The following is a 22,737-nucleotide window of genomic DNA, read 5'->3' as shown; positions in this document are numbered from 1 at the left end:
AGAATTTGCCTTCATCGAAACTACCATCGCAGCTTCATTCAGGAAGCTATCATTTATTGGTCATTATAACCGTTCTAATAGTAATTAGCTGATGTCATTTAATTATTATCATAATTTTGTAGCGAGCTTTAATTAGCAGTTCAGACTGTATCCGTTAGTTTCGCAATTATCTCTCTTTTCTATCTCTCATGTATTTGTATATATAGCTTTTAAGTTTCCGACGAGGGGATTGGGTTAGACAGCGAGTTTGTTTACCATCACCGGTTATATTTCTGGCTAAATGAATGGTATGTTTTATAGAAAAGAACCACGAAGAAACTTCTTTATTACGTTGCTTCGAGATACTTATTAATGTAGATTTTTAAATTCTTACTTTTTTTTTTATTCTTTTCAATGATATTGTAAAAATTTGGAAATTTTTATGCTTTTAAAATGTAAATATACCTAAGATTAATAAAAAAATTAATGAATGAAAAGATAATAGATATCTTGATGTCAAAAATCGGATCATGTCATTTCAATGGACTAAATATTAGTTTAACTTTAGACCGTTTTAAAAGCCATATATTAGATATTCTTAAACTTTGCAAATCAAGAGGTAGACCGAAGGTTCTTGTAAATAGGGTACTAATAAGGAAAAAAAAAATGTGTCTACAGATCTCTTATTGGTGGATTTCAAAACTGCCAATTTGACTAACGTAGCGGTTGGAAGTGCTGATTTCCGCATCATTGGATTCAGCTACGAGTCTCGGAAAAGTCGTGGATGTTTGTGAAAGTGCATTGTGTTTGCCACATGGGGATCGAGTTGAAAGTCCCTTCGAGGTGCTGATGGTAGAAAAAGAGAGAAGACTTCTGAATCCATTATCCAAATTATTCTGCATTAAAATTGGGATTCAGCGTGGCAAACTTGTATTATCATTTATAAAGTACCCAAAGCTGTAAGCCTACGACAAACGCAACTGTCTATCTCATGACCACTATGAATTCGTGAACCTGTTCTGTATTATGCCTAAATCAGGAAGGTTAGCCACAATAACAGCATTTCAGAACGTGGATTTAATATTTGCAACACTAATTTATAAATGAGTTGAATGAATTGTGAGCTATTTCACTCATCTGAAGGTCCTTTTCATCAAAGTTACAAGGTTTGTTATATTATATTTCCAAAGTTTGCGTTCCTTTCAAGTGTACTACTAAAATTCAATTTCCAATACCAATCTATTGTGGGATTTTACTTATTTCATTCTTAAAAATATCTTTTTACAGAGATGTGTACAGCTCAGTATTCGTGCAATCGTTTCATTTTGATTAGGGAGGAAAATTCGTGCTGCAAAGGAGCGAGATTAACATTTGTGAAAACAATCAGGCAAGAAAGGAAATGAATTGGGAAGATTTTCCCCTACATCCACAAAAATATTATCAGCAAATTTGCTTCATGCACGAAAAGATGGTAATAGCACTTATTTTTCATTAAATCATTACTTTACAAGCGAATTCATAAATTCTAAACAAGTATTTCTATGTAATGACATAATGAAAAATCTAAATTTTTTAGCGTTTTATCGTTACGAAAAGAGCTGCTTAACAAACACATGTTGCGGAGCGGTTAAAAGCCTGTGAGCCCTCGATCTTGCTCATAGGCTTAGGTTTATCTTAAATTTCTCTACGTCTTATGGATTTTATAAGTAATCCGAAAAATGTAATTTCCCACTTTAATTTTGACTACCTCCACTTCTTACCTCATCCATTGTTTAATACCTCCGCAGTTTTAGCTTCAGTCATGCGTCGTTCCAAAATGATAACCCTGACGATGGATATGGAGGTTACGTTTTATGTATATTCGATGTATATTAATATATATATGGGGGGGGGTTTAATAAAATAGACTTTGCGGTATCGATGGCGTAGAAACGTAGGCAATACGTTATAATGTTGACTCCGTAATGAAGGGGAAACTAAGCAGTCTAGCAGATTCAATATTCATTTTTATTTCAAAAAACATGTAGTGGCCACAAACAACTTCGCACACTACCCGTGCCTATTTTCTAAATGTTTATATTTTTGATAGCTTTGCAGTTGGAAGAGAGTAGCAGTGACAATCCAGCTAGGCCGAAGCATAGAAAGCAATTATGATGTGTTTAGGATGAAATCTTATTTCAAACTGAGTTCATTTTGGTTCTCAGTGCATTTTGATTGGATAATTAATACTGCTGTAAAATTATTATTGGCTGTTTGAGTTTTAGTTGCGTTTACATGATCAGTATTATGCAAGAGTCATATGACATGGATTAGTCTCGAAATGACGTAGTGTAAAAAAGAGTTTACTATTTTAAGAATAAAAAAGCGTAAGCATCAAAGGACTATTTCTAATTTTAATTACAATTTATCTTTTACATCCACAAATATCTTACACATGTATTCTTATTGAAAGTACTGAATTATAAATGTGTTACAAAAGTATTCAGAAGCGGTCGAAACGAATTATTACGTTGCTAAATTAAATATTTAATTAAATGTTAAATTAAATATGAAGTAAATAAATATGAAATTATTACGTGTGAATAGAATAAAAAATTTTTTAAATTGTGTGAGCTTGTCCATTGAGTGTCTATTGAATGTTTTACACATCTTAGGGTCTCGTTGCATATCATATCATAATGAAGCATGCTGAAAAGAAAATATATATATATATTGATATTTAGTGTACATTAATGGGCATTGTTAAGCTTATGATTGTTTCTATTATAAATGTTGTATGAACTGTACAAGGTAGGCTTTTACTGGTATTTTTTTCAAAACGATACGTTATAACAATTGCTATATTACTACTGACTAGCATTTACACTGATCTGAATGCTCTGTAAGTTCTATAACTCAAGCATATTTCAACTGATACCTGAAAAGGGGAATGAATAATTTATAGATGCAAAGTAAATAGTTATTTACAGCGGCATATTCAGTTTTTGGAAGACCTGGGGCGTTAGGAAACCAACTGACTTCTTTAAGAGGTGAGACTTTTGCAAAATAAAAAAAGGTACTAAATGTGTTTGTAATATGATTTTAATACTTGAAAGGTATTTCTGCTCTTCTTTCTACTATTTGTATAAAATTCTGAATTGTCTATAACTCTATAAAATTTAAGCTTGGAAACGGAAAACGTAGGTTCCTTTTTGAATAACTGATTATATTTCATACTCGTGAAACAAAAGATAAAATACGAATGTGTTCGGAATTCGATCTCCAGATGTGACACTAATGTGCGATGTGTGCGTGATTTGGATGACCAATGGAAGATTCGATATTTAAGATGAACGTGATAGGCATCCAATCAAACTCTGAGATCTTAGCTTCCGTCGCCGGTATTACGGTTCAAAGATTTTTTTTTTCTCTCCCTCTTCCCAATTTTTTTCTCATTTTGTTTATTTAACCGCCTCTGTTAGTAGCGCTTTTCTTTTCTTTCGTCTTTTTTTTAAAATTATAATAAGGCAATTATTAAAAGTATTTATTGCTGTTGTCGAAGAGTATAAAATTTTATTGCTGTAATTTAAGGGTCTATTAATTTCAACACGAAATTTACGAGCAGTATCTACTTTGGATTTATGAGGAGAGGAATTTAAAATAATAATTCTAGTATAAAGTTATTTTATATATCCTTAACCTTCGAGGCTTACAGTTAACATTTTCCTTTTTTTATTTTCCGGGGATCTATATTAGATTCTCATATATTATTAATTATGAAGTAACCGTAAATATTAAAAAAAGAATATAGTTGTTGAAGTATGTACGTTCAAAGGCGCTAATCATGCTGAATTAGTGTTACCATAGTGCATATAAATGTTAATGTATCATCCTGAATAAATTAATGTTACGATGCATATTTCGATAACGTAATTTGACATAAGTAATAAAGTTGTATTAATTAACTGTTTATGAATATAATGTAGTTCACTTTTTCTCAGATTTGGTTTGTCTAATTTAGTAGTTAAAAATTTACGTTATTTTAGGTATTAATTGAGATTATGACACATTTAATCATTCAGTTAAAATATCTGAAATCTGTCAAAACTTTAGTGCTTAATCAATAGCTGTTTCATGCATGGGTCTATTATGTGGCTATGCAATGAACAATTGCAAACGTGTCTCTAAAACTAGAAATCAAAATTTTGAATTTATTTCATTTAAAATATAACCACTACGACTAGTTTAGTAAATGCAAGTAACCTGGATGGATTTACAAAAAATGTGCAAATGAATTACATGCACATTTGTCATAAATCCATCCAGGTTAGTTTCATGTACATGTACAACAAATGTACAAATGATTAGTTACGCGTAAAACAAAGGTACAAATAATTTGATACTGTGCAAATGGATTTACTAATTATTTAAACCTTGAATTTGCATAAAATGTCTTACATTCCCCTTTTTGAAGAATAATATGGTTATTTACTACCCTGACCTATAAGTGTCTCGTGACTTATCATGCCTCATGAATTAACAAGCAAACAAACACAAACACAAACATGTAAACAAATTGAAATAGCTTTAGAATTTTAAAATTGTGTTCATCCATTGATTCATCCTTTCCATCTTTAATTAATTTATTAAATAGCTGCTTGAAACTTTCTTACGGGTCGCAGCAATTTCGTTTATATACTGTAAAATAAAATTTAAAAATGAATTTGTAATATTATTTTCAGTTTTTATCAAAGTTAAAAAACATTAAAAATTCTTCGCTTCCCTCAAAGCTTGTTTTGCATTTCTTTTATTACAATAAAAGTAATGCATCCATATCTTAAAATAGTTCCGCTAAACTGTCCATTAACTGATACTAAAAAATGAGTCCCTACTGTTGCTTTCTACGGGTTCGTGGATTCGGAGTGATTGATGATAACACTTGATAAAGAATCCAAAACACAATTTATTAAATAGTAAGCACAGGACAGTTCGAAAGACATGATTACATTCGTTGAAAAACTATGACAGTCACGCTGAAACAATCAACAGCCTTCAGGCTATAACGGTGAAGATAGCTTCACGGCAGAGACTAAAGTACAGCTCTCGACTCGGTCAATCACTCTCAAGCTAATCTCTGAACTCAAGACACTAAGTTTCTCCCTATATAGGCAAGGTATATATAGCTTTAACCTATTTTGGAGAATATTCCCGAGAAAAGCGCTAAAAATACGTTCTAGAATATTCTTGCTCCGTCAATGACATAGCACCAATTTTATTGTCAAATGGGCGATTTCACGCCAAATCCAGCTACCCTGCCTTTCCATATGACTTTCCGGCAACCCTAACACCGCTTGGCGGGAAATCTCACTGCTCAGCCACTGGACATTTCGCAACACTATAATTTTTTTGTATTCGCGGCAAGAATGTTCGTTAGTTTTTAATTTTGTCATGCAAAAGCTGCACTTTAGATGTTAAACAGTCATTATGCATCTTATGGTAGAAGTTATACATATAAGAAAGAAGAGGAGGAAGAGAATTTTCGAAATCTTCTTGATAACCTGTTTTCTAGCAACAAAAACTTTTGTAGTGTGTAAGTAACTTATGTAGTATATTATGCAGGTATATAAGCGTTTATTAAATATTTCCTTCGCATAATTATTCGTCATTATATTCATTTATCACGATTACTATATCTGCGGTAAAACGAATGATTAATCAATCATGTTAGTTAAAGAATAGCCATAACACTAACCAAAAATGATATCCGTGTGGAAAAAAATCATCCTAAATTTTTATTAAATTTTGATTAATATGCTACTACGTCTGGTAATAGCTTTACCTCCATTTTTACTTTTTCTATGATGAGGGTGGATATAAAAATTTGCTTAGCATCTGTGTCATTCTTCTACCATTTCAAAAATTGAGTAGTTCTCTTTCGCCAGCCGTCGTTGTCTTTGGGTTAGGTATAACTGTGTTACTCCTTACTATAATACCGTTGATATAGCACATTACTGCTTAAAACTATTTATAGGTAATGTGTCTCCAAATAACGTTCTTAGCAACAAAATGCTAATTCATCAGCAATCAACATTTCTTTCATTAAACAGACGTACTTCAAAATGACACACGTTGTCGCCTCCGAATCCAAAGTTGGATTCGGTTGAAATTATATACAAGTATACGCAATGTAATTTTTAACTTGGCACAAAAATTTAAAGCTTTATAAAATCATGGCTGAAAATTTCAGAAATGTTATTACAAACAAATTTTTGGTAAAATACGTACAGATGTTTCATGCTTATGAAAAATGCACGTATTAATGGTGTGATTTTGATTTACATACATACGTGTGATTGTATGTGCATTGTGTATTCTGTTAACTTTTCTTATGTTTCATTGACGGAAATGCACAGAAATGGCTTTCCTGTAAAATACGTATGTGCATAACTTTTGCTGGTGTATGTAAATATTAGATTTTGAAATTTGTAATGAAGAAGTCGTAATGGAGAAAACTTTTAGTCTTAAAAGGAATTATGTTGTATATTGTTACGAATTTTCTATACATGTAAACAATTTTAGTGAAATTATATCTAAAATTATAGCATCTGTTGCGTAATTTAACACGAAGTTCCTCAAAAAAGTGAAGCTCTTCCGGAAAAATAAGATTGCAATTGTAATTGTATTTAAAATTGAGGTAAATGACTATCTTGTTAAATTGGTGAGATATCGCGAAGCTGGCGATGGTTTTAGCGACTAATTTTTGTAGCCAAATTAGGCGAAAAGTCTCTGAAAGTTGAATAACTGTAATTGATCCCTATATGTAACTGTAACCTCATCCGGCTCTTATATGTAACTTTAATCGTATATGCCTTCCAGTAATTTCGAGATATGGAAGATACTCGTACTAATGATTTCTCGTTAGCTGGGGTAAAACTGTATACGGCAGGAGAGAGTATCAGTTCTCTTTTTTTCAGTTCAATGACTACTTCGGAGAATTAGTATTATCTCCCTGTGAGCTTCGCTCTTTAGATGCGCTTTGCATTGCGTTGTGTTTAACTTTTTTAGTAGTTTGAAGTGGTAACTACTGATTGTGCTCTGTTATACTGAGAAGAGGTGTAGGAGTAATTTTGTCAAACGTTCCAGAACTGTTAAGTGTTTCTTTTGGCACAGTAAATTTTATCTAGCTATAACGGTTCTGTGTGCATTCAATCTATTACGATCCCGTACACGCGTAACAATATATATATATATATATGTATTGATTTTTTTAAATGTTTACACTTTTTTAGTTCTTATTCGAAATCTTCTTATTTTCTGCTTCGCGACCTGTCGCACCTAGGCGCAGAGTTTGGGAAGAATTCCCAATGGCCGACATACGCTGACTTGCTGAACGTGGTTGAACGTGAGCGGATTATAGCTCGGTGGGTAAAAATATAAAAGGGGGGCTATCAGTTTTCGGGTCACGTGCCTGAATGCGAACCATCCCCCTTCCGGCTGGATTAAAGATCGCTTGGCGAAATGAGCATGGGGGTAGAGAACGAAGATGTGTGTGGGGGCTTGAGCATCGCTCGCATCTGTCATAAGGTGGCGTCCGTTTGATGCTATTTAATGTGACCTGGGAAAACGATTCTTTTTTCCTGCTTAATGTTTTGCCCCCTGGGGTTATTTTATGGGACACATTTGAGTCTAGTAATTGTAGAATTAGGCTTTAATAAAGAGCGTCAACAATGCATCTCAGTGTAGTTGTCTTTCTATTACAATGCGAAGAAACGTAGTAAACCTACTGTAAACCTACTGTAAACTTTCCTTCTCGCTTGTCAGAAAGCATCTGTAATTGCATATCCATTATTAAACTTTATTTCATTTATTAGTCCAAAGGGGCAATTTGCGCAGAAGGACTATTAATTTCTTTTTGGCATTTTGCGTTCATTCACTACAAGCGTTGTTTCACTTTTCAAATTGCTGCCGCCACATATTATCGTTTTGTATTATATTTAAAGAAATTACATAATGAAGAATCTGCATGAATGGATGTATGTTTCTCACATTGTGATAAAACAACGGTACCTAGAGCCATCCAGTTTTGAATAACGTAAACCTCCTGCGAATATAAGCATCTGGAAGCCCACATTTGAAATTTGGAATTTGATTTATTATCGATTTCATATTTTATAGAACTTTAATGAATTTTTGAATTAACACACTCAAGGATTTCAAAGCGAGCAATGGCAACGTTGTACAGAAAAAAAAAAAAAAAAAAAAAAAAAAAAAAAACATTTTTATCTCCAGCGCGCGAGACTCTGTATCAGAAATTCTAAAGATATGCTCATTTAAAAATTATTTTGCTATATTGCTCTCGAACTCAATTTTATGGTTTAAGCGCGAAGAACATGATATTTAATAAATAACGCACAAAATGTTAAAAAATACCCTTTTGGACGTAATTTAAAATCTAAAAACCTTTCAGTATTTTTTTATACTTATCTGATTATAAAATATATCGGAATTCTGGCCCTATGTATATATATATATATATATATATATATATATAAAATGTATAATATTATATATATATATATATATTCTTATATTTTGATTTGTTTTTACAAAGTTTGCATTATTTATCTTATTTTGTAATCTTCTATGTTTATTTCAACTTTACTTTGAATTCTATTTCATAATGACAATTTCCAATCTTTAATTTTTACAAATAATATAGAACTCAAATGCATAAACATGAGGGTGTCGGGGACGGTTACTCGAGTTTTTTCTGATTTCTCTACAAAAATTGCTTTTTACTCCAAATTGAATTGGCTAAAATGCTTCATAAGAATAAGCTCTTTGAGTATCAGCATTGGTTCGTAATTCCTTCTATTCGCGGAAATATTTGGCCTGACTAGAATTGCCGATTTGGCTTTACCTTATAACTCGAGTAAAGACGAAACACCTTCGTATTTACGTATTTTTATTAATTCTTGTTCATTGAACGGGAGTTGGTTTGTTCCCCTTGAAAAATCAACTAATTTCCGATCAATGACAATGATTACATGTTTTTAATTTTTCCTTTTACAATTGAAATTTTGTTCTTCATGATGATTTAATTCCAATCTTTCAAAATATAACTTAACAGTATGGATTCACTCTTTTAAAATAATTCTACTTTAATTAAACTTAGGAGATAATATAATCAATTAATCAATATTGTTTAGGAAATAAATTATATATATATATATTATAATCAAATAATATATAATCAAATTATTGGAGCGGTTCGGTATATAGCAAAATAACTCCAATATATTTTCAACATTATCAGAACGTCATCTTGTCATAAAGTGAGGGACCTTTATATTTACGTAACAGCAGAACAGTACCGATCGATGCTGCAAATAACCTGATTAAATAAACATGCTATGTATGAGAATTATAACTAATCACTTTTGTATTTATATATCAGCAAATACTGATTAATGTTAAATATAATAGGTATATGAACATTTTTTGTAATGTAATATTCTAAAGAATAAGTACAATTAAAAATTATCCATTCAGATGTAAAAACAGCGTAATTTATTTATTAATTATGTTTCTTTTCCAGAAATGGCAATCAACTCACAGAGTTAGAAAACTTCAGCAAAAAATGGAAAGAATACAATGAAAAATATAAAAATTTACGGTGCAAATTAGAAGAAGCTGAAATGAACTCGGTAGAGAAAAACTGTGATAAAACTTGCCTTATAGTGAGTATTTCTCCTTTTATATTTGTTTTTAATGTTTCAAAAATGTAAATATTTCTTACGGGCGTTATCACAGCGCGACATATAAGAACAAGTTGTTTCACGTTTCAGGATTTAACAGATTTAGGAAAAGGTAAAATTCATTATATTCGGAGAACTTACTGAGACTGATGTAGAAGTTGTACGATAATCTAAGTATTTAAGTCTTCTGATAATTGATTAAGTTTTTTAAATAATCCAAGAAACAGGCTCGTCTTTTTGCCCAAAGCGACACTGCCTACAACCGTCTTTATATAAGCACCATGAGGTCAGGGCTAAATATTATCTATTGATTGATTTAGAGAGAAACAGGGAATAATTTCAAAGTGGTAAGCTCAGGATTTAGAAATTATTTATTTATTTTATTTATTTATTAGCCCAAAAGGGCTCTTAGTCTGGAGACACGATTTTGCATTAATTCACTTTGGTAAATTATAGTGCATATAATTTTATGTCCTATAGTAAATTCGTTGTTTCACTTTTCATTCAAGTCTGCCGCCATTCATCAATATGTAAGGTATTATTTATCTTTCAAACTGAATTTGTCTGTTATTATTCAACAAAGTAAGCTGTTCAAAAGCAATGGATTTAAACTTTTTAATCTGACTGATTTTTTTTTATTTGAAAACATACAGACTCCCCGTGCACCGCAGATGTATTACACGGGGCTTACAGAAGTAAGTTATCTAAAACATCAAAAGTTACATGCATAAATAAAACGAACAAAAGCAGAGAAGAGCAGTCTGGACTTCACGAAAACAGATAAGGTCACTGGCTAAGTCACTTCGAACATTTTCAAATTGTTCTGCAAGCATAATCTAGGGCCATCAAATATAGGGCATGAGAAAATCAAATGTTCCACATCTTGAGGTACTCTTTTTGAACATTCACTCAAATTATTTGATCTTAGATTAAAACGAAACAGGTAACTTGCAAATTTACCGTGACCAGATAAAAACTGAGAAACTTTAAAATTAATTGAGAGGAAATACTTGGAATACAGTCTATAGTAAATAGAAGGAAAAAACATTTTAGTGACCACAGCTTTACAAGATGAAATATATTCCTCATTCCACTTAGCTAAAAGCTTCTTATAATGAAAGACTTCCAATAATGAAAGCTGTTTGGAATCCTAATGTTGATATCGATGGTTAAATTTAAGGCACCTTTAGCTAAGAAAACAACTTTTTCAGTTCCACAGAAAGCGTGATGAGCACGTGCATAAGCAAAGCAGATATCATTTCCTCTATTGCTAAGCGAACTAACAGTTAATAGGGTTTCGATAATTAATTAGTCGCAGCTGGTAAAAAAGCTGAAGAGAAGAAAGAAAATCAGAACAAATAAGGTACCTTGACGATGCTGTCCCATTATCTTTGATTCGTTTGACGGCAAGTTCAGCTAATTAAAATGTATTTAATTATGATATATCTAATTAAGTACAATAAATATTTTTATAGACTTTTGTATTTTTTCACTTTTCAAATACAAAAAGATATATAGCTTTCTATAGATATATAGTCTAAATATAAGAACAAGTTGTTTAGTAGCCTATAAAATTGTTATCTATTCCACCTGGGCTATCTCTAATGATAAACCATATTAATCTTTAAAAGAGCCCTTTTGGGGAGTGTTAAAATCCTAAACCTTTCAGATTGTGTTTTGTTTGTTAAATTTATTTATATTTATATTTATTTTTTTAAATATTGAATATATGGATTTAACAATCTGTGTGCAAGAAGAAGCATCAATAGATTTAAGGAAATTATAATCAAGCTTTTCAAAATCAGTTTAATTTTTAGTTTAGTTTCTTTTTGAAAATTATTTTTTATTTGGTTGCATACATGTGACTTCTCGAGTATATAATTAATCATAATTTTTAGTCTTATATGTTATTTTTCATAACCCTACTTACAGCATCCGGACAATTTTCGCTTCGTTATTTAAAGAAGCTTCGCAAAATTGGAAGTACACTTTCAGGATTAATATTTAAGAAAATATTAGTTTGCAAGCACCGTTTTCAAACTTCCTTATATAATATGAGAAGCATTTGCAATGATTTGAGATCTGATTTTTTTAAGATAAAAAATAAATCACGAATTTAAAAACAATCGAATATCGAAACTTTAAAACAATTTATATTGTATCGGATTTCAAAAATTAATTTACATTGAGAGAAGGCGGGAACTCTTTTTCCTATTTTAGAACACGCATGTATGAATTTTCCCTTTTAGAAAGTTGCCTATATTCTGTCCGAAGACAAAAAACTTTTAATAACTGTAAGCTGCTTCGTATATACTTTGTAAATTACAGGTTTTTAGAGTTTTAATCACCCATCTTACGACGTATTATTATAGCTTCTGTGTATTCATAGACAAGGTAGCCATGGTAGACCAACTTGTCAGTGAGTTGTTGCAATTTATGTTTATGTTTAGCCGGTTTTCGTTTAAGGAATACGTAGGTTTTTATTTTAGGTTAATTTTGCTGAACGCCTTGACGATTAAAAAAATGCTTAGGTAATAATGGCACATCAATAAGGCATAATAATTATTATTTTAATTTTCTGTTGGTTATGTGTGCTTAACGTCCTTATTATTTCCTATCAAATACTTCTGAGGAAAAAATAGTACCTTGTTTATCCTTAATATATAGGAGTTAGGAAAAAAAAAGTTGGCAGTAACTCTGCTGTAGATCTTAAAAGCATTACAAAGAAATCTTCTTCGAAATATTTTCTTCTTTCTTTCGACTTTCTGTTTTCCGTAAATTATACATTCCTAATTGCGAGCTGCGGCGTAATTGATGCCGTGAACAAATCTTCAAACGAGAAGAATAAGATTTAATGTACAGTTACAGTGGTGGTTTCATGATCTGGAAATGGATTTGTCTGTGATTATTATGTGTCAGAAGGTGTGTGGTTTGGTCTGTCCGTCGAACGTCTGGTTGACTGCCTGTCGACCTTCATGAATGTATCAGGTATAAGTTTGCTGTATTTGGCATTTTTGTCCTGACTGATCTCTTGAAAGATCGATAACTTAGAATTCTAATCCGATTTGTATGCCTTTGTTAAGTTTTCCTTATTTTATTTAAGGGGAAAAATTGTGTGTGTGGTGGGGGGGGGAGGGTTAGTGATTAATTTCAACTCTGTTGTAAATATTTAAACAGGTTTAGAATTTTTTTAGCCGACATGGGCGTTAGCCTGGAAGGGCTATTAGTCTCGAAACGGCTTTTTGCATTGAATCACTTTTCAGATTGTTGCCACCAAATATTATCACCCTGTATTTTTTAGAAAAATTAAATAATGAAAAATCTGTATGAATGTATGTATATTTCTCACACTGGGAAAAAAACAACGTACCTAGAGCCATCCAATTTTAAATAACATAGTCGTCCATCCGAGCATGGGCACTTGGAAGCTTGAATTTTGAATTTCGAATTTATTTTACAGCCTATTTCATATTTTGTAAAACTTTCAAAAATTTTTGATAAAAAACTCAAATATTTCAAAGAGAGTAGTAGCAACACTGTACGGAATAGAATTTTTATATCCAGCGCGCGATTCTGTCTATCAAAAATTCTAAAGATATGTTATTTTAAAATATTTTTAGCCCAAAGGGGTGTTATCCCAAATGCTATCGAATCGGCTCTCTAAACGTTTATGAGTGTGTAAATAAAAAAAAAGTGCTTTGGGTGTAATATAAAATCTGAAAGGCCTTCAGATTTTATTTATTTATTTTTTTTTAGTTGTTTTTAAAAATGAGAAGTCTTTTATTGAAGATTCTTGATGTGATATGCTTCTCCCCGTTCCCATTTTTCTTATTTCTTCACTACTATGGTTGACTGTTTCATAACATGTCATTTAACAGGCAAACTAACCTCTGGGCTAATAAGACTGTTTTAATAGTTTAGAAAATTTTCTTACGAATGTTAAAATGTTCTCAAATACTGCCAGTATCGCTTTTGATAGTGGAATTTCTTTTTGATGTTTGCGGTAACATTCCATCGTGTAGCTTCAGGTACGTAGAAATATAGAGAAATAGTTTCTGGTCTTATTATATAGAAAATAAATTAGAAACTGAAGAATATTTTGCAGTATTATAACCTAGTAATGCTTCGTTCTGTTATATTCAGCTTTTCCATCAAAGATGATTAGTTTCAGATCTTAACACGTAATAATAGTTTTATAACTTTATACACCGATATGTAATTGCATTATATAACATGCTAGAGGAATGAGTATAGGAATGGGAACTAATAAATTATAGTGAATTGGAGAGTTTTCATATTTTACGTTTCTGAAACTGCAATTTCAGGCATTAGTGGAGTCTTATATTTCACTGCGTTATTCCATTTCGAAATTTAGAAGGCTAAAAAAAGACTTCTTTGTAAAAAGAGTTTGTAAATTTTATCAAATTTAAATTCAGACTTTTACAAATTCAGAGGACTGTGTCTTATGACTTCCTAAAGTTTGAGAGCTGTGACCAGTCTGTTACTTTTGAGGTTGTTGTTATCAACTACGTATTTGTGGGTTTTTAAAATGATCTCTTTTCTTCATAAATATTAAAAGTTCGATATAAGATAGGAATGGGGTAAGTGATTATGCCTTTTAAATGATTGTGAGGTGCTAATTTTCGCTGCCTTTGCTATCATAAATAAATATTGTCATGGTATGATTTGATAGAGATACTAGCTGATACCCGCCCGCTTTGTTGGGCACATTATCTATTTGAATGTGAACCTAGACTTCTTATATGGACGAAATGTCTAATTTAGAATTGATAATTAATGCAAATTTTTTAAAGTCGGGAAATATAGTGCCAGTGAATCTGTCATACACAGATTTCCCCATCATCCATGAGGTATTGTGTATTGGGATGCGTCCCCATGATTTAACGTGGTGGGATCCCCAGTTGGCCTACACCACAAAAAATTGCCAACATAAAACTAAGGTTTATATATATTCAACTCTTATCGTAAGTTTCATGAAAATAAATGTTGTTGTTATCTTTGTTATCAAACTTAAACAATTATAATTATTTGTCCTTGATTTTTTATGCATCGCAATTTTTATAAATAACAACAACATTTTTATTTTGTATCACAATAATACATTTCTCTTAATAATTACATTTATTTTCATTAAATTTATGATAACAGTTAAATATAAATGTTATTATTAATCTTATCATTTAAATGTTGTTTGTATTCATTGGATAGACAGATGCAAGTTATTTACCGATTTAATGATTTTAAAGGAAAATGCATTCATTCGCAGCATTGTATTTCGTATCTAGTTTTGGCAACAATAAAGAAAATTCTGAATTTGGATTTGAAAACTAAATTTATGAGAAACTACTATTGTTTAACAAAAATCCATTTTGGACAGGATTTACGTAAAATCCGTTCTTGGTGCGCGTCTACATCATGGAATGAGTAACTATGCAAAATTTCAAGTTAAACGGGTGTATAGTTTCGGAGATTTTGTGATGAATCAGTGGTATTTCGCTTATATATGTATAGATTATAACTTATTTTAGAACAAGGTAATTCTTAAATTCTAGAGTGCGAATATGTAGAACTGTTAAAAATATGAGTTCTAATATTGTACTTTTCCGTTTTTAAGATCGAAGAAGAAAGCTCGCTTAACTTACAGAAGGGGCTGAAAGAGCTACAGTACGATGCCATTTTCTTGAAAAGTGTCTTAAAGGATGGACCTCTTTGGAAGACAGTTGAGAAAGATTTGCGAGTTTTAGAAGAAAGAATAGAGAAAGAAGCGCACAAGATACCCGCGTCACGAAGGTGAGTTTTGTAAAATATTTAGTTCAAGATGCTTTTGGTTACAGCATGTAGAACAGTCCTGTAATCCCTCCTATTGATTGAATACGTGACGTGGTATATAACATCAGTTTTATTTAAGTATTTACTATCGCCTTGCTAAAACTGATTAGTTTGGGTGATAAGAATTTTTAACTTTCCAGCCCACGCTGTTAAGGTATCGATATCAAGAAAAATAAGTACAAATAATGAAAGCATACAATAATATAGTTCATTATGCCAATTTACATAGAAATTCAACTTAAATATACAGTAAATGCAGTTGTTTCTTTGGTATCATATCAATTATAGGTATATAACATTCCTAATCGTTGGTATGTCAGAAAAAATAATGTCCTTATTCCTCCTCTAGATGGTATCATCATTATCTTCTGAAGTGATTAAAACTGTCTGCTGCAGGTTAAAAACTGTTTATTGTAGGTTGCAGCAAGCAATTTTCAAAAGGACAGGCTGCAAGGGTTTACCATTGTTTTAAAACGTAAAATACAAATGATTTGAACTGGTTTGAAAACGAATGAAAGGTAATTAAGATATTTTACATTTTTTGAATAACTAGAAGTACGTTTATGCACATATAAAATTAATTTTCTAGTTTATAAAACTTAATAATATTGTTCTAATTTAGAGCTGTATTTTTTGAAGTGCTATTACTTGCTTTTCCGCTGCAATATTTCTGAATTTGAATTTGCAAATTGCAAACGTTGGAATATCACTATCTTAGAAGCTATGTTTGAAAATATTTAACACAAGATTTTAACACGCAAATATTTGTTGATACTTTTCTTAGCACAAGATTTTTACACGCAAATATTTGCTAATAAATTTCTTAAAATGTTAATTTTGGATTCCGATCATTATCTAATTATTTTATGTTTCCCCAATTGTCAAAATCAGAACCCTTTCTAGTATACCATCAGTTTTCAGCATCAAAATTCTTCGAAAATTCCATACAGCTTCATAATAGATGAGGAAATATTTCCGCGTTTTATTGATTCGCAACAAAATTTTATAAAAGATGAACCTCTAGATACCATTCGGATGGTGTTAAACTATAAACGCTTTTTTTTGTTGCGATGATAGGTTGGGGAGAGAAAAAAGGAAACTACCCTACCAATTTGCCGGTTACAGCCAACATAACGAATAAATTAGATATAAGACTAGTGATACCTAGACGCGTTACATCCACTCGCATAATAGCGCAACTTTTTCCGCTAACACGCCAATATGCATAATACTGCAATATCTGCCTCTATTACCGGCGAGGCAAAGTACCCCATTACGTAATTTATTGTTTCAGGGGGCTTTTATTTAGAAGTTATACAGACTCACGCATATGTTCGGGAATGGAAGAAAGGAGGTGATATCGAAATATAAGGGGTCTTTAGGGGGCGTTTATCCCCTCCCCTTGGTTTATTTATGGATAGTTGGAGTTTTTACAGTGACAAAATAATAGTGTGGTTGGACGCTGCACATCTTTGGTGGGCTACGTTTCACGCCCGGGTTTGAAATGAACGTTGTATCTTCCTTTTCATGGCGGGATATCAAAAGATTTGTATGGCTAGTTATCACGCCACTTGGAGTCGTGAGTTAACGCACGCCTCACCAAACGTGAACGTTGAGTGAGTGTATTTCGGCTCAAATGAGGGTGTCCTTCATAGGTATTTAAGACCCTATTGCTTGGCTTTTAACGGGCTATTATTTTTTTCGTTAACATTATTTTTTTTCTCCTTATTTTCAGATGGCCTGGGATATTTACACGAGTTCGTCACGGAGTCATTATTTTGGGGTTTTAGGACAATCGGACAACGCTATAGCTGTTAACAAAGCTCGAGTTTGGTTTTTTTCTGTTACTTCTGATATCTGAAGTAGAAAAAAAATGAGAAGAACATACAGTTATCCTTTGTTCAACTCTGGTTTGCATTACAAGGCTTCATATATATTCCTTTTTATTTTGAATAAATATATCGGTAAAAGTTTTATAGACTAACAGTTTGGAAAACTTGTAAACGAACCATGTAGCATAGAAATATCTTCCCCGCCTCTTGGAAATAGGAAGACTAAAAGGCTATTATATGCAGATACTAATTTATTTTATCATTTATTACGACGCAGGAAGATGTCTGTACATCTTTCAACCTCATCCTTTTTTATGTACAGCATTAGTAATAACTTACAGCTGGAGTTACCAACCTAAAATGTCCTAATCCTCAAGGTAAACGAGATAGAATTAAGAGAATGTAAATTAATGCACTTCTTTACGTTTATATATATATTTAACATTAGATCTTATTTTCGATTATTCAAGGAAAAGTTTTAGAGTATATTTTAAAAAATGTTTGGTATTATTTTGATGTTTATAAACGTAACCTAGTTTAAAATTCTGCTTATGATGTGCATTAAAAACAATTTCATCTTCCATTCAAAATTTTATAGATCAATTAATTATATACAATATATAACAGAAAATAAATGTACAGCTGATTGAATAAATCTGCTTATTATGAAGAACGTGCTAGAAACTGTACTTTCACAGCACAAGTAGCTACTGTTGTTATAAACGTATACACATTTTATGAGCATTGCCACAAGAAGTCTGTTGAATAAAATTATACAAAACTAAAAATTAAGAATACCGTTTAAAGTTCTACTTTGCGTTATTAAATTAACCATAATTTTATTATTACAAAATTTTAGATATCACTTCTCTATCTACAAGTTTTTTGTGTCATTTTATGACACTTTACCTTATATTATTTTCGTTTACGTTACTATTTTTTCAACGATGAAAATTTGTATGCAATATTGAGTTCTTCGGATGCTGAATATTCTGTAAAGAGTGCACATAACATTATGTATAAATGTAATTTCTTATACTTTTTTCACACTAAGTTGCTCAGACTGAAATTTAAAATTGCAAATAATGCACGAATATTAAAAGAGTATACAGGAATGAAAATGAGTACTGCTTATAACTTGTTTCATTACCACTAATGCAAATCCTTGTGCTACTGCTACGTCGTGTAACTTATTAGAAAAAAATGTAACTTGTGTCTTGTGACCCAGCATAAAAAAATATTTCCAGCTTGCTGTGTGTATGTGCTACTGGAGTTATCACGTCAGAATGCATCTTTTTAATGCCAGATTTTGTTCACTGTGTGACCTCAACTGGTTACTTTACGACAGATACGCTTTATTATGTGGGCATTGTAATGATGGACCGAAGAGGCCTGCTGTTGGCCTTGAAAGGTCGTGTGTTGAGGATGAACTCTATAATGGGGCCTCATTTTATCTCTATTATTTTGCCATCGAGAAAAATGTCGAAGTTTCCTTCAATTATAACTAAAGCAGAGGCTGAAAAATATGCGGGGGTTTTGAAAAAAAAAAAAAAAAAAAAAAAAAAAAATAGGACACGCGCCATGGGCAGTGCCTCCTGTTCTGCTTTCAAGTTTCTGTGGCTTATAATTATTTGCGATGCATCACATTTTTAATGTTGTTGTATTGTAGTGAATGACTTATTGGCGTGATATTGTGATAAACATTAGTTACTCTTCTGAAGTATTGAATTGCTCTAATTTAATCGTTGAGGAATAAGAAACGTCGGACGAGAAGTAGGTTGAAATTTCTGATGGTCGAAGGAGGGAAATTATCACCTTTGCTTTTGTTGTACAAAGGAAAAGACTTCCCACTAAATAGCCGTGTATGTCTTACAAGATCGAAAGTTAGTAATTAAAAAAAATCATTTTTATTTTTTTCCTTTCTTTGAGCTGAAATGTTTCACATTATGCTACATACAACGCCTAACACATTAAAAATCTATAATTCTCTGAACAACTCTCTAATTTTCCTTACAAATTAATAATCTTGCATAGTTATTAGATGATTAAAGTACAGAGTATGCCTAAATAAATTTTTTTGATATTTTTCGAGAAATGAAATTTGTAGTTAATGTTTCTTGGCGTTAAAACTCATTGCGTTGTATACAATATACTGTTACTCTGGTATAGGCGATTTTAGGTTAAAATATATTACTATTTACATAAGTGATTGGTTTTTGAAAATCTAATATAATAGTCAATTAAAATATAGATTATGTGACATTTTGCAAAGGTATTGGTAATTGTAATATGTTTTAAGGAAGCTCAGCATTCGTAGATATTCTGCTGAATCTAAAAGAAATCTTAATTTTTAGACGTAAAGGAAGAACAGATTGGAAATAAATTGTTTAGTCCAATGAAGCAAAGGCAGGGGGGCCCTGTCTGCTAAAGAGAGCGGTGTTTTCGCGAAAGGCCTTTTAAGAAAAATTGAGTCATGTTCCCATTGCACATATAGAAAACCTCAGATGGAAAAAATGGGGCGGGGGGATTATGTAGCCAGTTCGCTCACTCAGATTTGTGCCAAAATCAAACTGTTTGTATTCAGTGACTGTATTGTCATCGATGGGCAGTTAGAGGTATGGAAAGTATAAATATTAAGGGTATTATTATCCAACTAAAACATGGATTCGTTATTTTTGCATTAAACCTTAATTAGCCTATTAGCCAATAAGCCTGTAATTTTAGGAAGCTATTTTTATTCTTATGTTTAAACTCCTATTTGCATTTAGGTGAAACATGTGAATTCAAATTAATAATTATGAATAGTAATAAAAATTTTTCCATTTGATCCCTGGAGTTTGGCAAAATACGCTGGTTAATTTTTATTTAATTCTTATTCTTGAGCACTACTTAACTCACAGTATAAGTTTGTTTTCAGCGTAAATGTGCTTATACGATTAAACATGAGTCTGTCTTAAAATTAATTAGGGTTGGCAAAAGAAATCCCAGGGTGAAGTCACAGAAATATTTTTGGCACTTTTAGGAGCGAAGGTAATAGGGTTATTCAGAAAGAATAATTTGATTTGAAACGAAATGAAAAGCAAACTGATCACGTATTTTACTCTCAGACGTTCTATGAGACTTAAATTTCATGAGTGACGTAAAGATGATAGTCATATTCTTGCCATATTTGCTTCAGATGTGCTTTTCGTTTTTATCTTTATACAATACGCCACTAAGCAAAATGAGTTTCTCCCAGAAAAGGTATGCATGAGGCACCTCTGATCACTAAAACTACCTGAGTAGCAAAGAATGGAGTTTGTAGAACAGAGGCCAGTGTTTAGCCTGGCTAGAGTTTTCCCTCGTGCATACACAATGAGCTCCTAGCCATGACCTCCAAATGCAGTCCCGGTCTTTAAAATAACGCGACATTCTACAGCAATATTTTGGATACCTTCTAAAAGTCATATTTCTTTCTTCATTTGATGTAAATTAAATTAATTCATTGTGCTTAGTTACAGGTAAACCATTTTAAATAACCTTGTATTTTGAAATCATCCAAGGAAAGCATAGACATTTATTTTCTCTGAGTGATTTGATGAAAGCTGCGTAATGCAAATTGTCTCGATTTCTTCATGTTAGGCGAAAAAATAAAATGTGAAACAAATTTTCGCAAAATATTTCTTAAATGTTAGTACTAAAAATTATATTATGGATAGAGGTAGAAGAGACTATTAGAAAAGTCCGATAGAAGTTTTTTTATTTATTAGATCGACCCAATGCGTTCTGCTTCATAAATCACTATAGAACATTTCCTTCACTATTATTACAATGAGTGCTCATTTCCATAGTATCCCCGATGCAGGTGTGTCTTGGGATCGGCTGACATATGACCTTGAATTTGAGAGATGTTTAGCAACAAAAGAGTTTAAAGGCAAAATAAGGAGGGGAAAAAAAAAAAAAAAAAAAAAAAAAAAACTATTAAATAGATTTTGCCTACGACCAAAGAAAAAAAGAACATGAATCAATTTTTTACGTTACCCAAAACAAAGTTGCGTAGTTACTTATGTTTTCTTCAGAGTTCGCCCTCACGTTTAAAGTTATTTGGATTTGGAGTTCAATTGACGAAAAAGTAGAAAGGGAAGAATGTCAAATGTATTTGATATATTGCATTGACTTTGCGAAAGAATGAAGAATTAGTAAATGAATGTATACTCAAGCTTGCGAATAAATAACACTCTATAATCTTGCGTGAGATATTAATCTATTTTTGCAGGATATTGTGAATGGTAGTTAATGGTTAAAATTTTTGTATTTGCGCTGCGATACGCGCTAGCACATCGTCTGCGAGACTATCTGCGCAGACACAAAGCATTACCATGGTTACCAGTTTTTGCGTTACTATGGTTATTGTTAAAAATAATAAAATGGAAATGGCTGTACTAATGATTGGAAGTTATGTTTTAATTGCTTACTCTGCCAACATTTTTAAATAGTTAATTAATATGACCAAGCATTTGATGATTACCTGCTTAGAGGGATGCTTTCGTGGTTGGTCTTCTAAGGAAAATTAGCTCACATTTATGTTACTTGTAATTATAACCAGTATTCCATGGCCTTAGCTATCGGCACTGTGAGCAGCAGAATGCTATGAAAGGATTTTCACAATTTTAAATGCCTTTACTGCTGTGTATTGGTAAATTTATCTGCTTTCTATATCGTGAAGGAATTTAATAGAATAATAGTTACCCCTGTTTAAGTGAGAAGTGCCGTATCGTGCAAATGAGATTCTGACTTCCTTTCGTCATCGTAGTCGTCTTTGTCTGGAATTCTTTTTGTTCATTCTTTCATTTAAGATTCCTTTATTTTAATTTTTAATTTTGAAGACAGTTTAAAGTAGAATTCTATGGAAAAAACATTAATAGAGAATTGAATTTGATCTGCAAACTAAAGGAAATATCTTGAAAATTAAACTAAATCAGAATATTGAGAGATCAGTTTTGTCATTGCTTCGAGTGCGTGTGCGAGGACATTTTCCTTTGTAGTTTTGAAGAATTTAGGAATTTAGGAATGTAAGAACATACAAACGTTGGTACCACATTAAATGTATAAAATCCGACTATGCATTTTTGGAAATTGTGCAACTTGAACTTTAGCTTGCCTATTCAACATTATATGCCTGTACCTGAGGCATTTAAGTTTAATTTACACGTTGGAGAAAAAATATTGTCAGATATTCCTGTAGTCTTTTTCGGAATTCAATTTAGTAACAAATTATAACCATTTTGTATTTGTTTGCATTCATCAGCCCATGCGTTTGTACTTAGTTCTTGAAAAAATTCATTACCCGTTTTTATAAG

The 22,737-nt window shown here is 31.7% G+C and overlaps 1 protein-coding gene across 3 annotated transcripts in view; it reads left to right on the top strand.

Annotated features, from left to right (window-relative positions):
- The window catches only part of LOC118181803 (uncharacterized), a 193,358-nt gene that overhangs the window by 157,832 nt on the left and 12,789 nt on the right, over window positions 1–22,737 (top strand). For all 3 annotated transcript variants that reach the window (XM_035351008.2, XM_035351006.2, XM_035351007.2), the window contains exons 13-14: window positions 9,557–9,698; window positions 15,352–15,527. In XM_035351008.2, coding sequence (XP_035206899.2) covers window positions 9,557–9,698; window positions 15,352–15,527 — 318 coding nt within the window. The remainder of the gene's footprint in view (window positions 1–9,556; window positions 9,699–15,351; window positions 15,528–22,737) is intronic.

This window comes from Stegodyphus dumicola, chromosome 2 (genome assembly GCF_044657685.1).
Source record: "Stegodyphus dumicola isolate Sdum_Otavi_A_Nest chromosome 2, ASM4465768v1".
Classification (NCBI taxonomy): domain Eukaryota; kingdom Metazoa; phylum Arthropoda; class Arachnida; order Araneae; family Eresidae; genus Stegodyphus; species Stegodyphus dumicola.
Note: the sequence above shows the minus strand (reverse complement) of the source record. Positions and strands in the feature narration are given on the sequence as shown.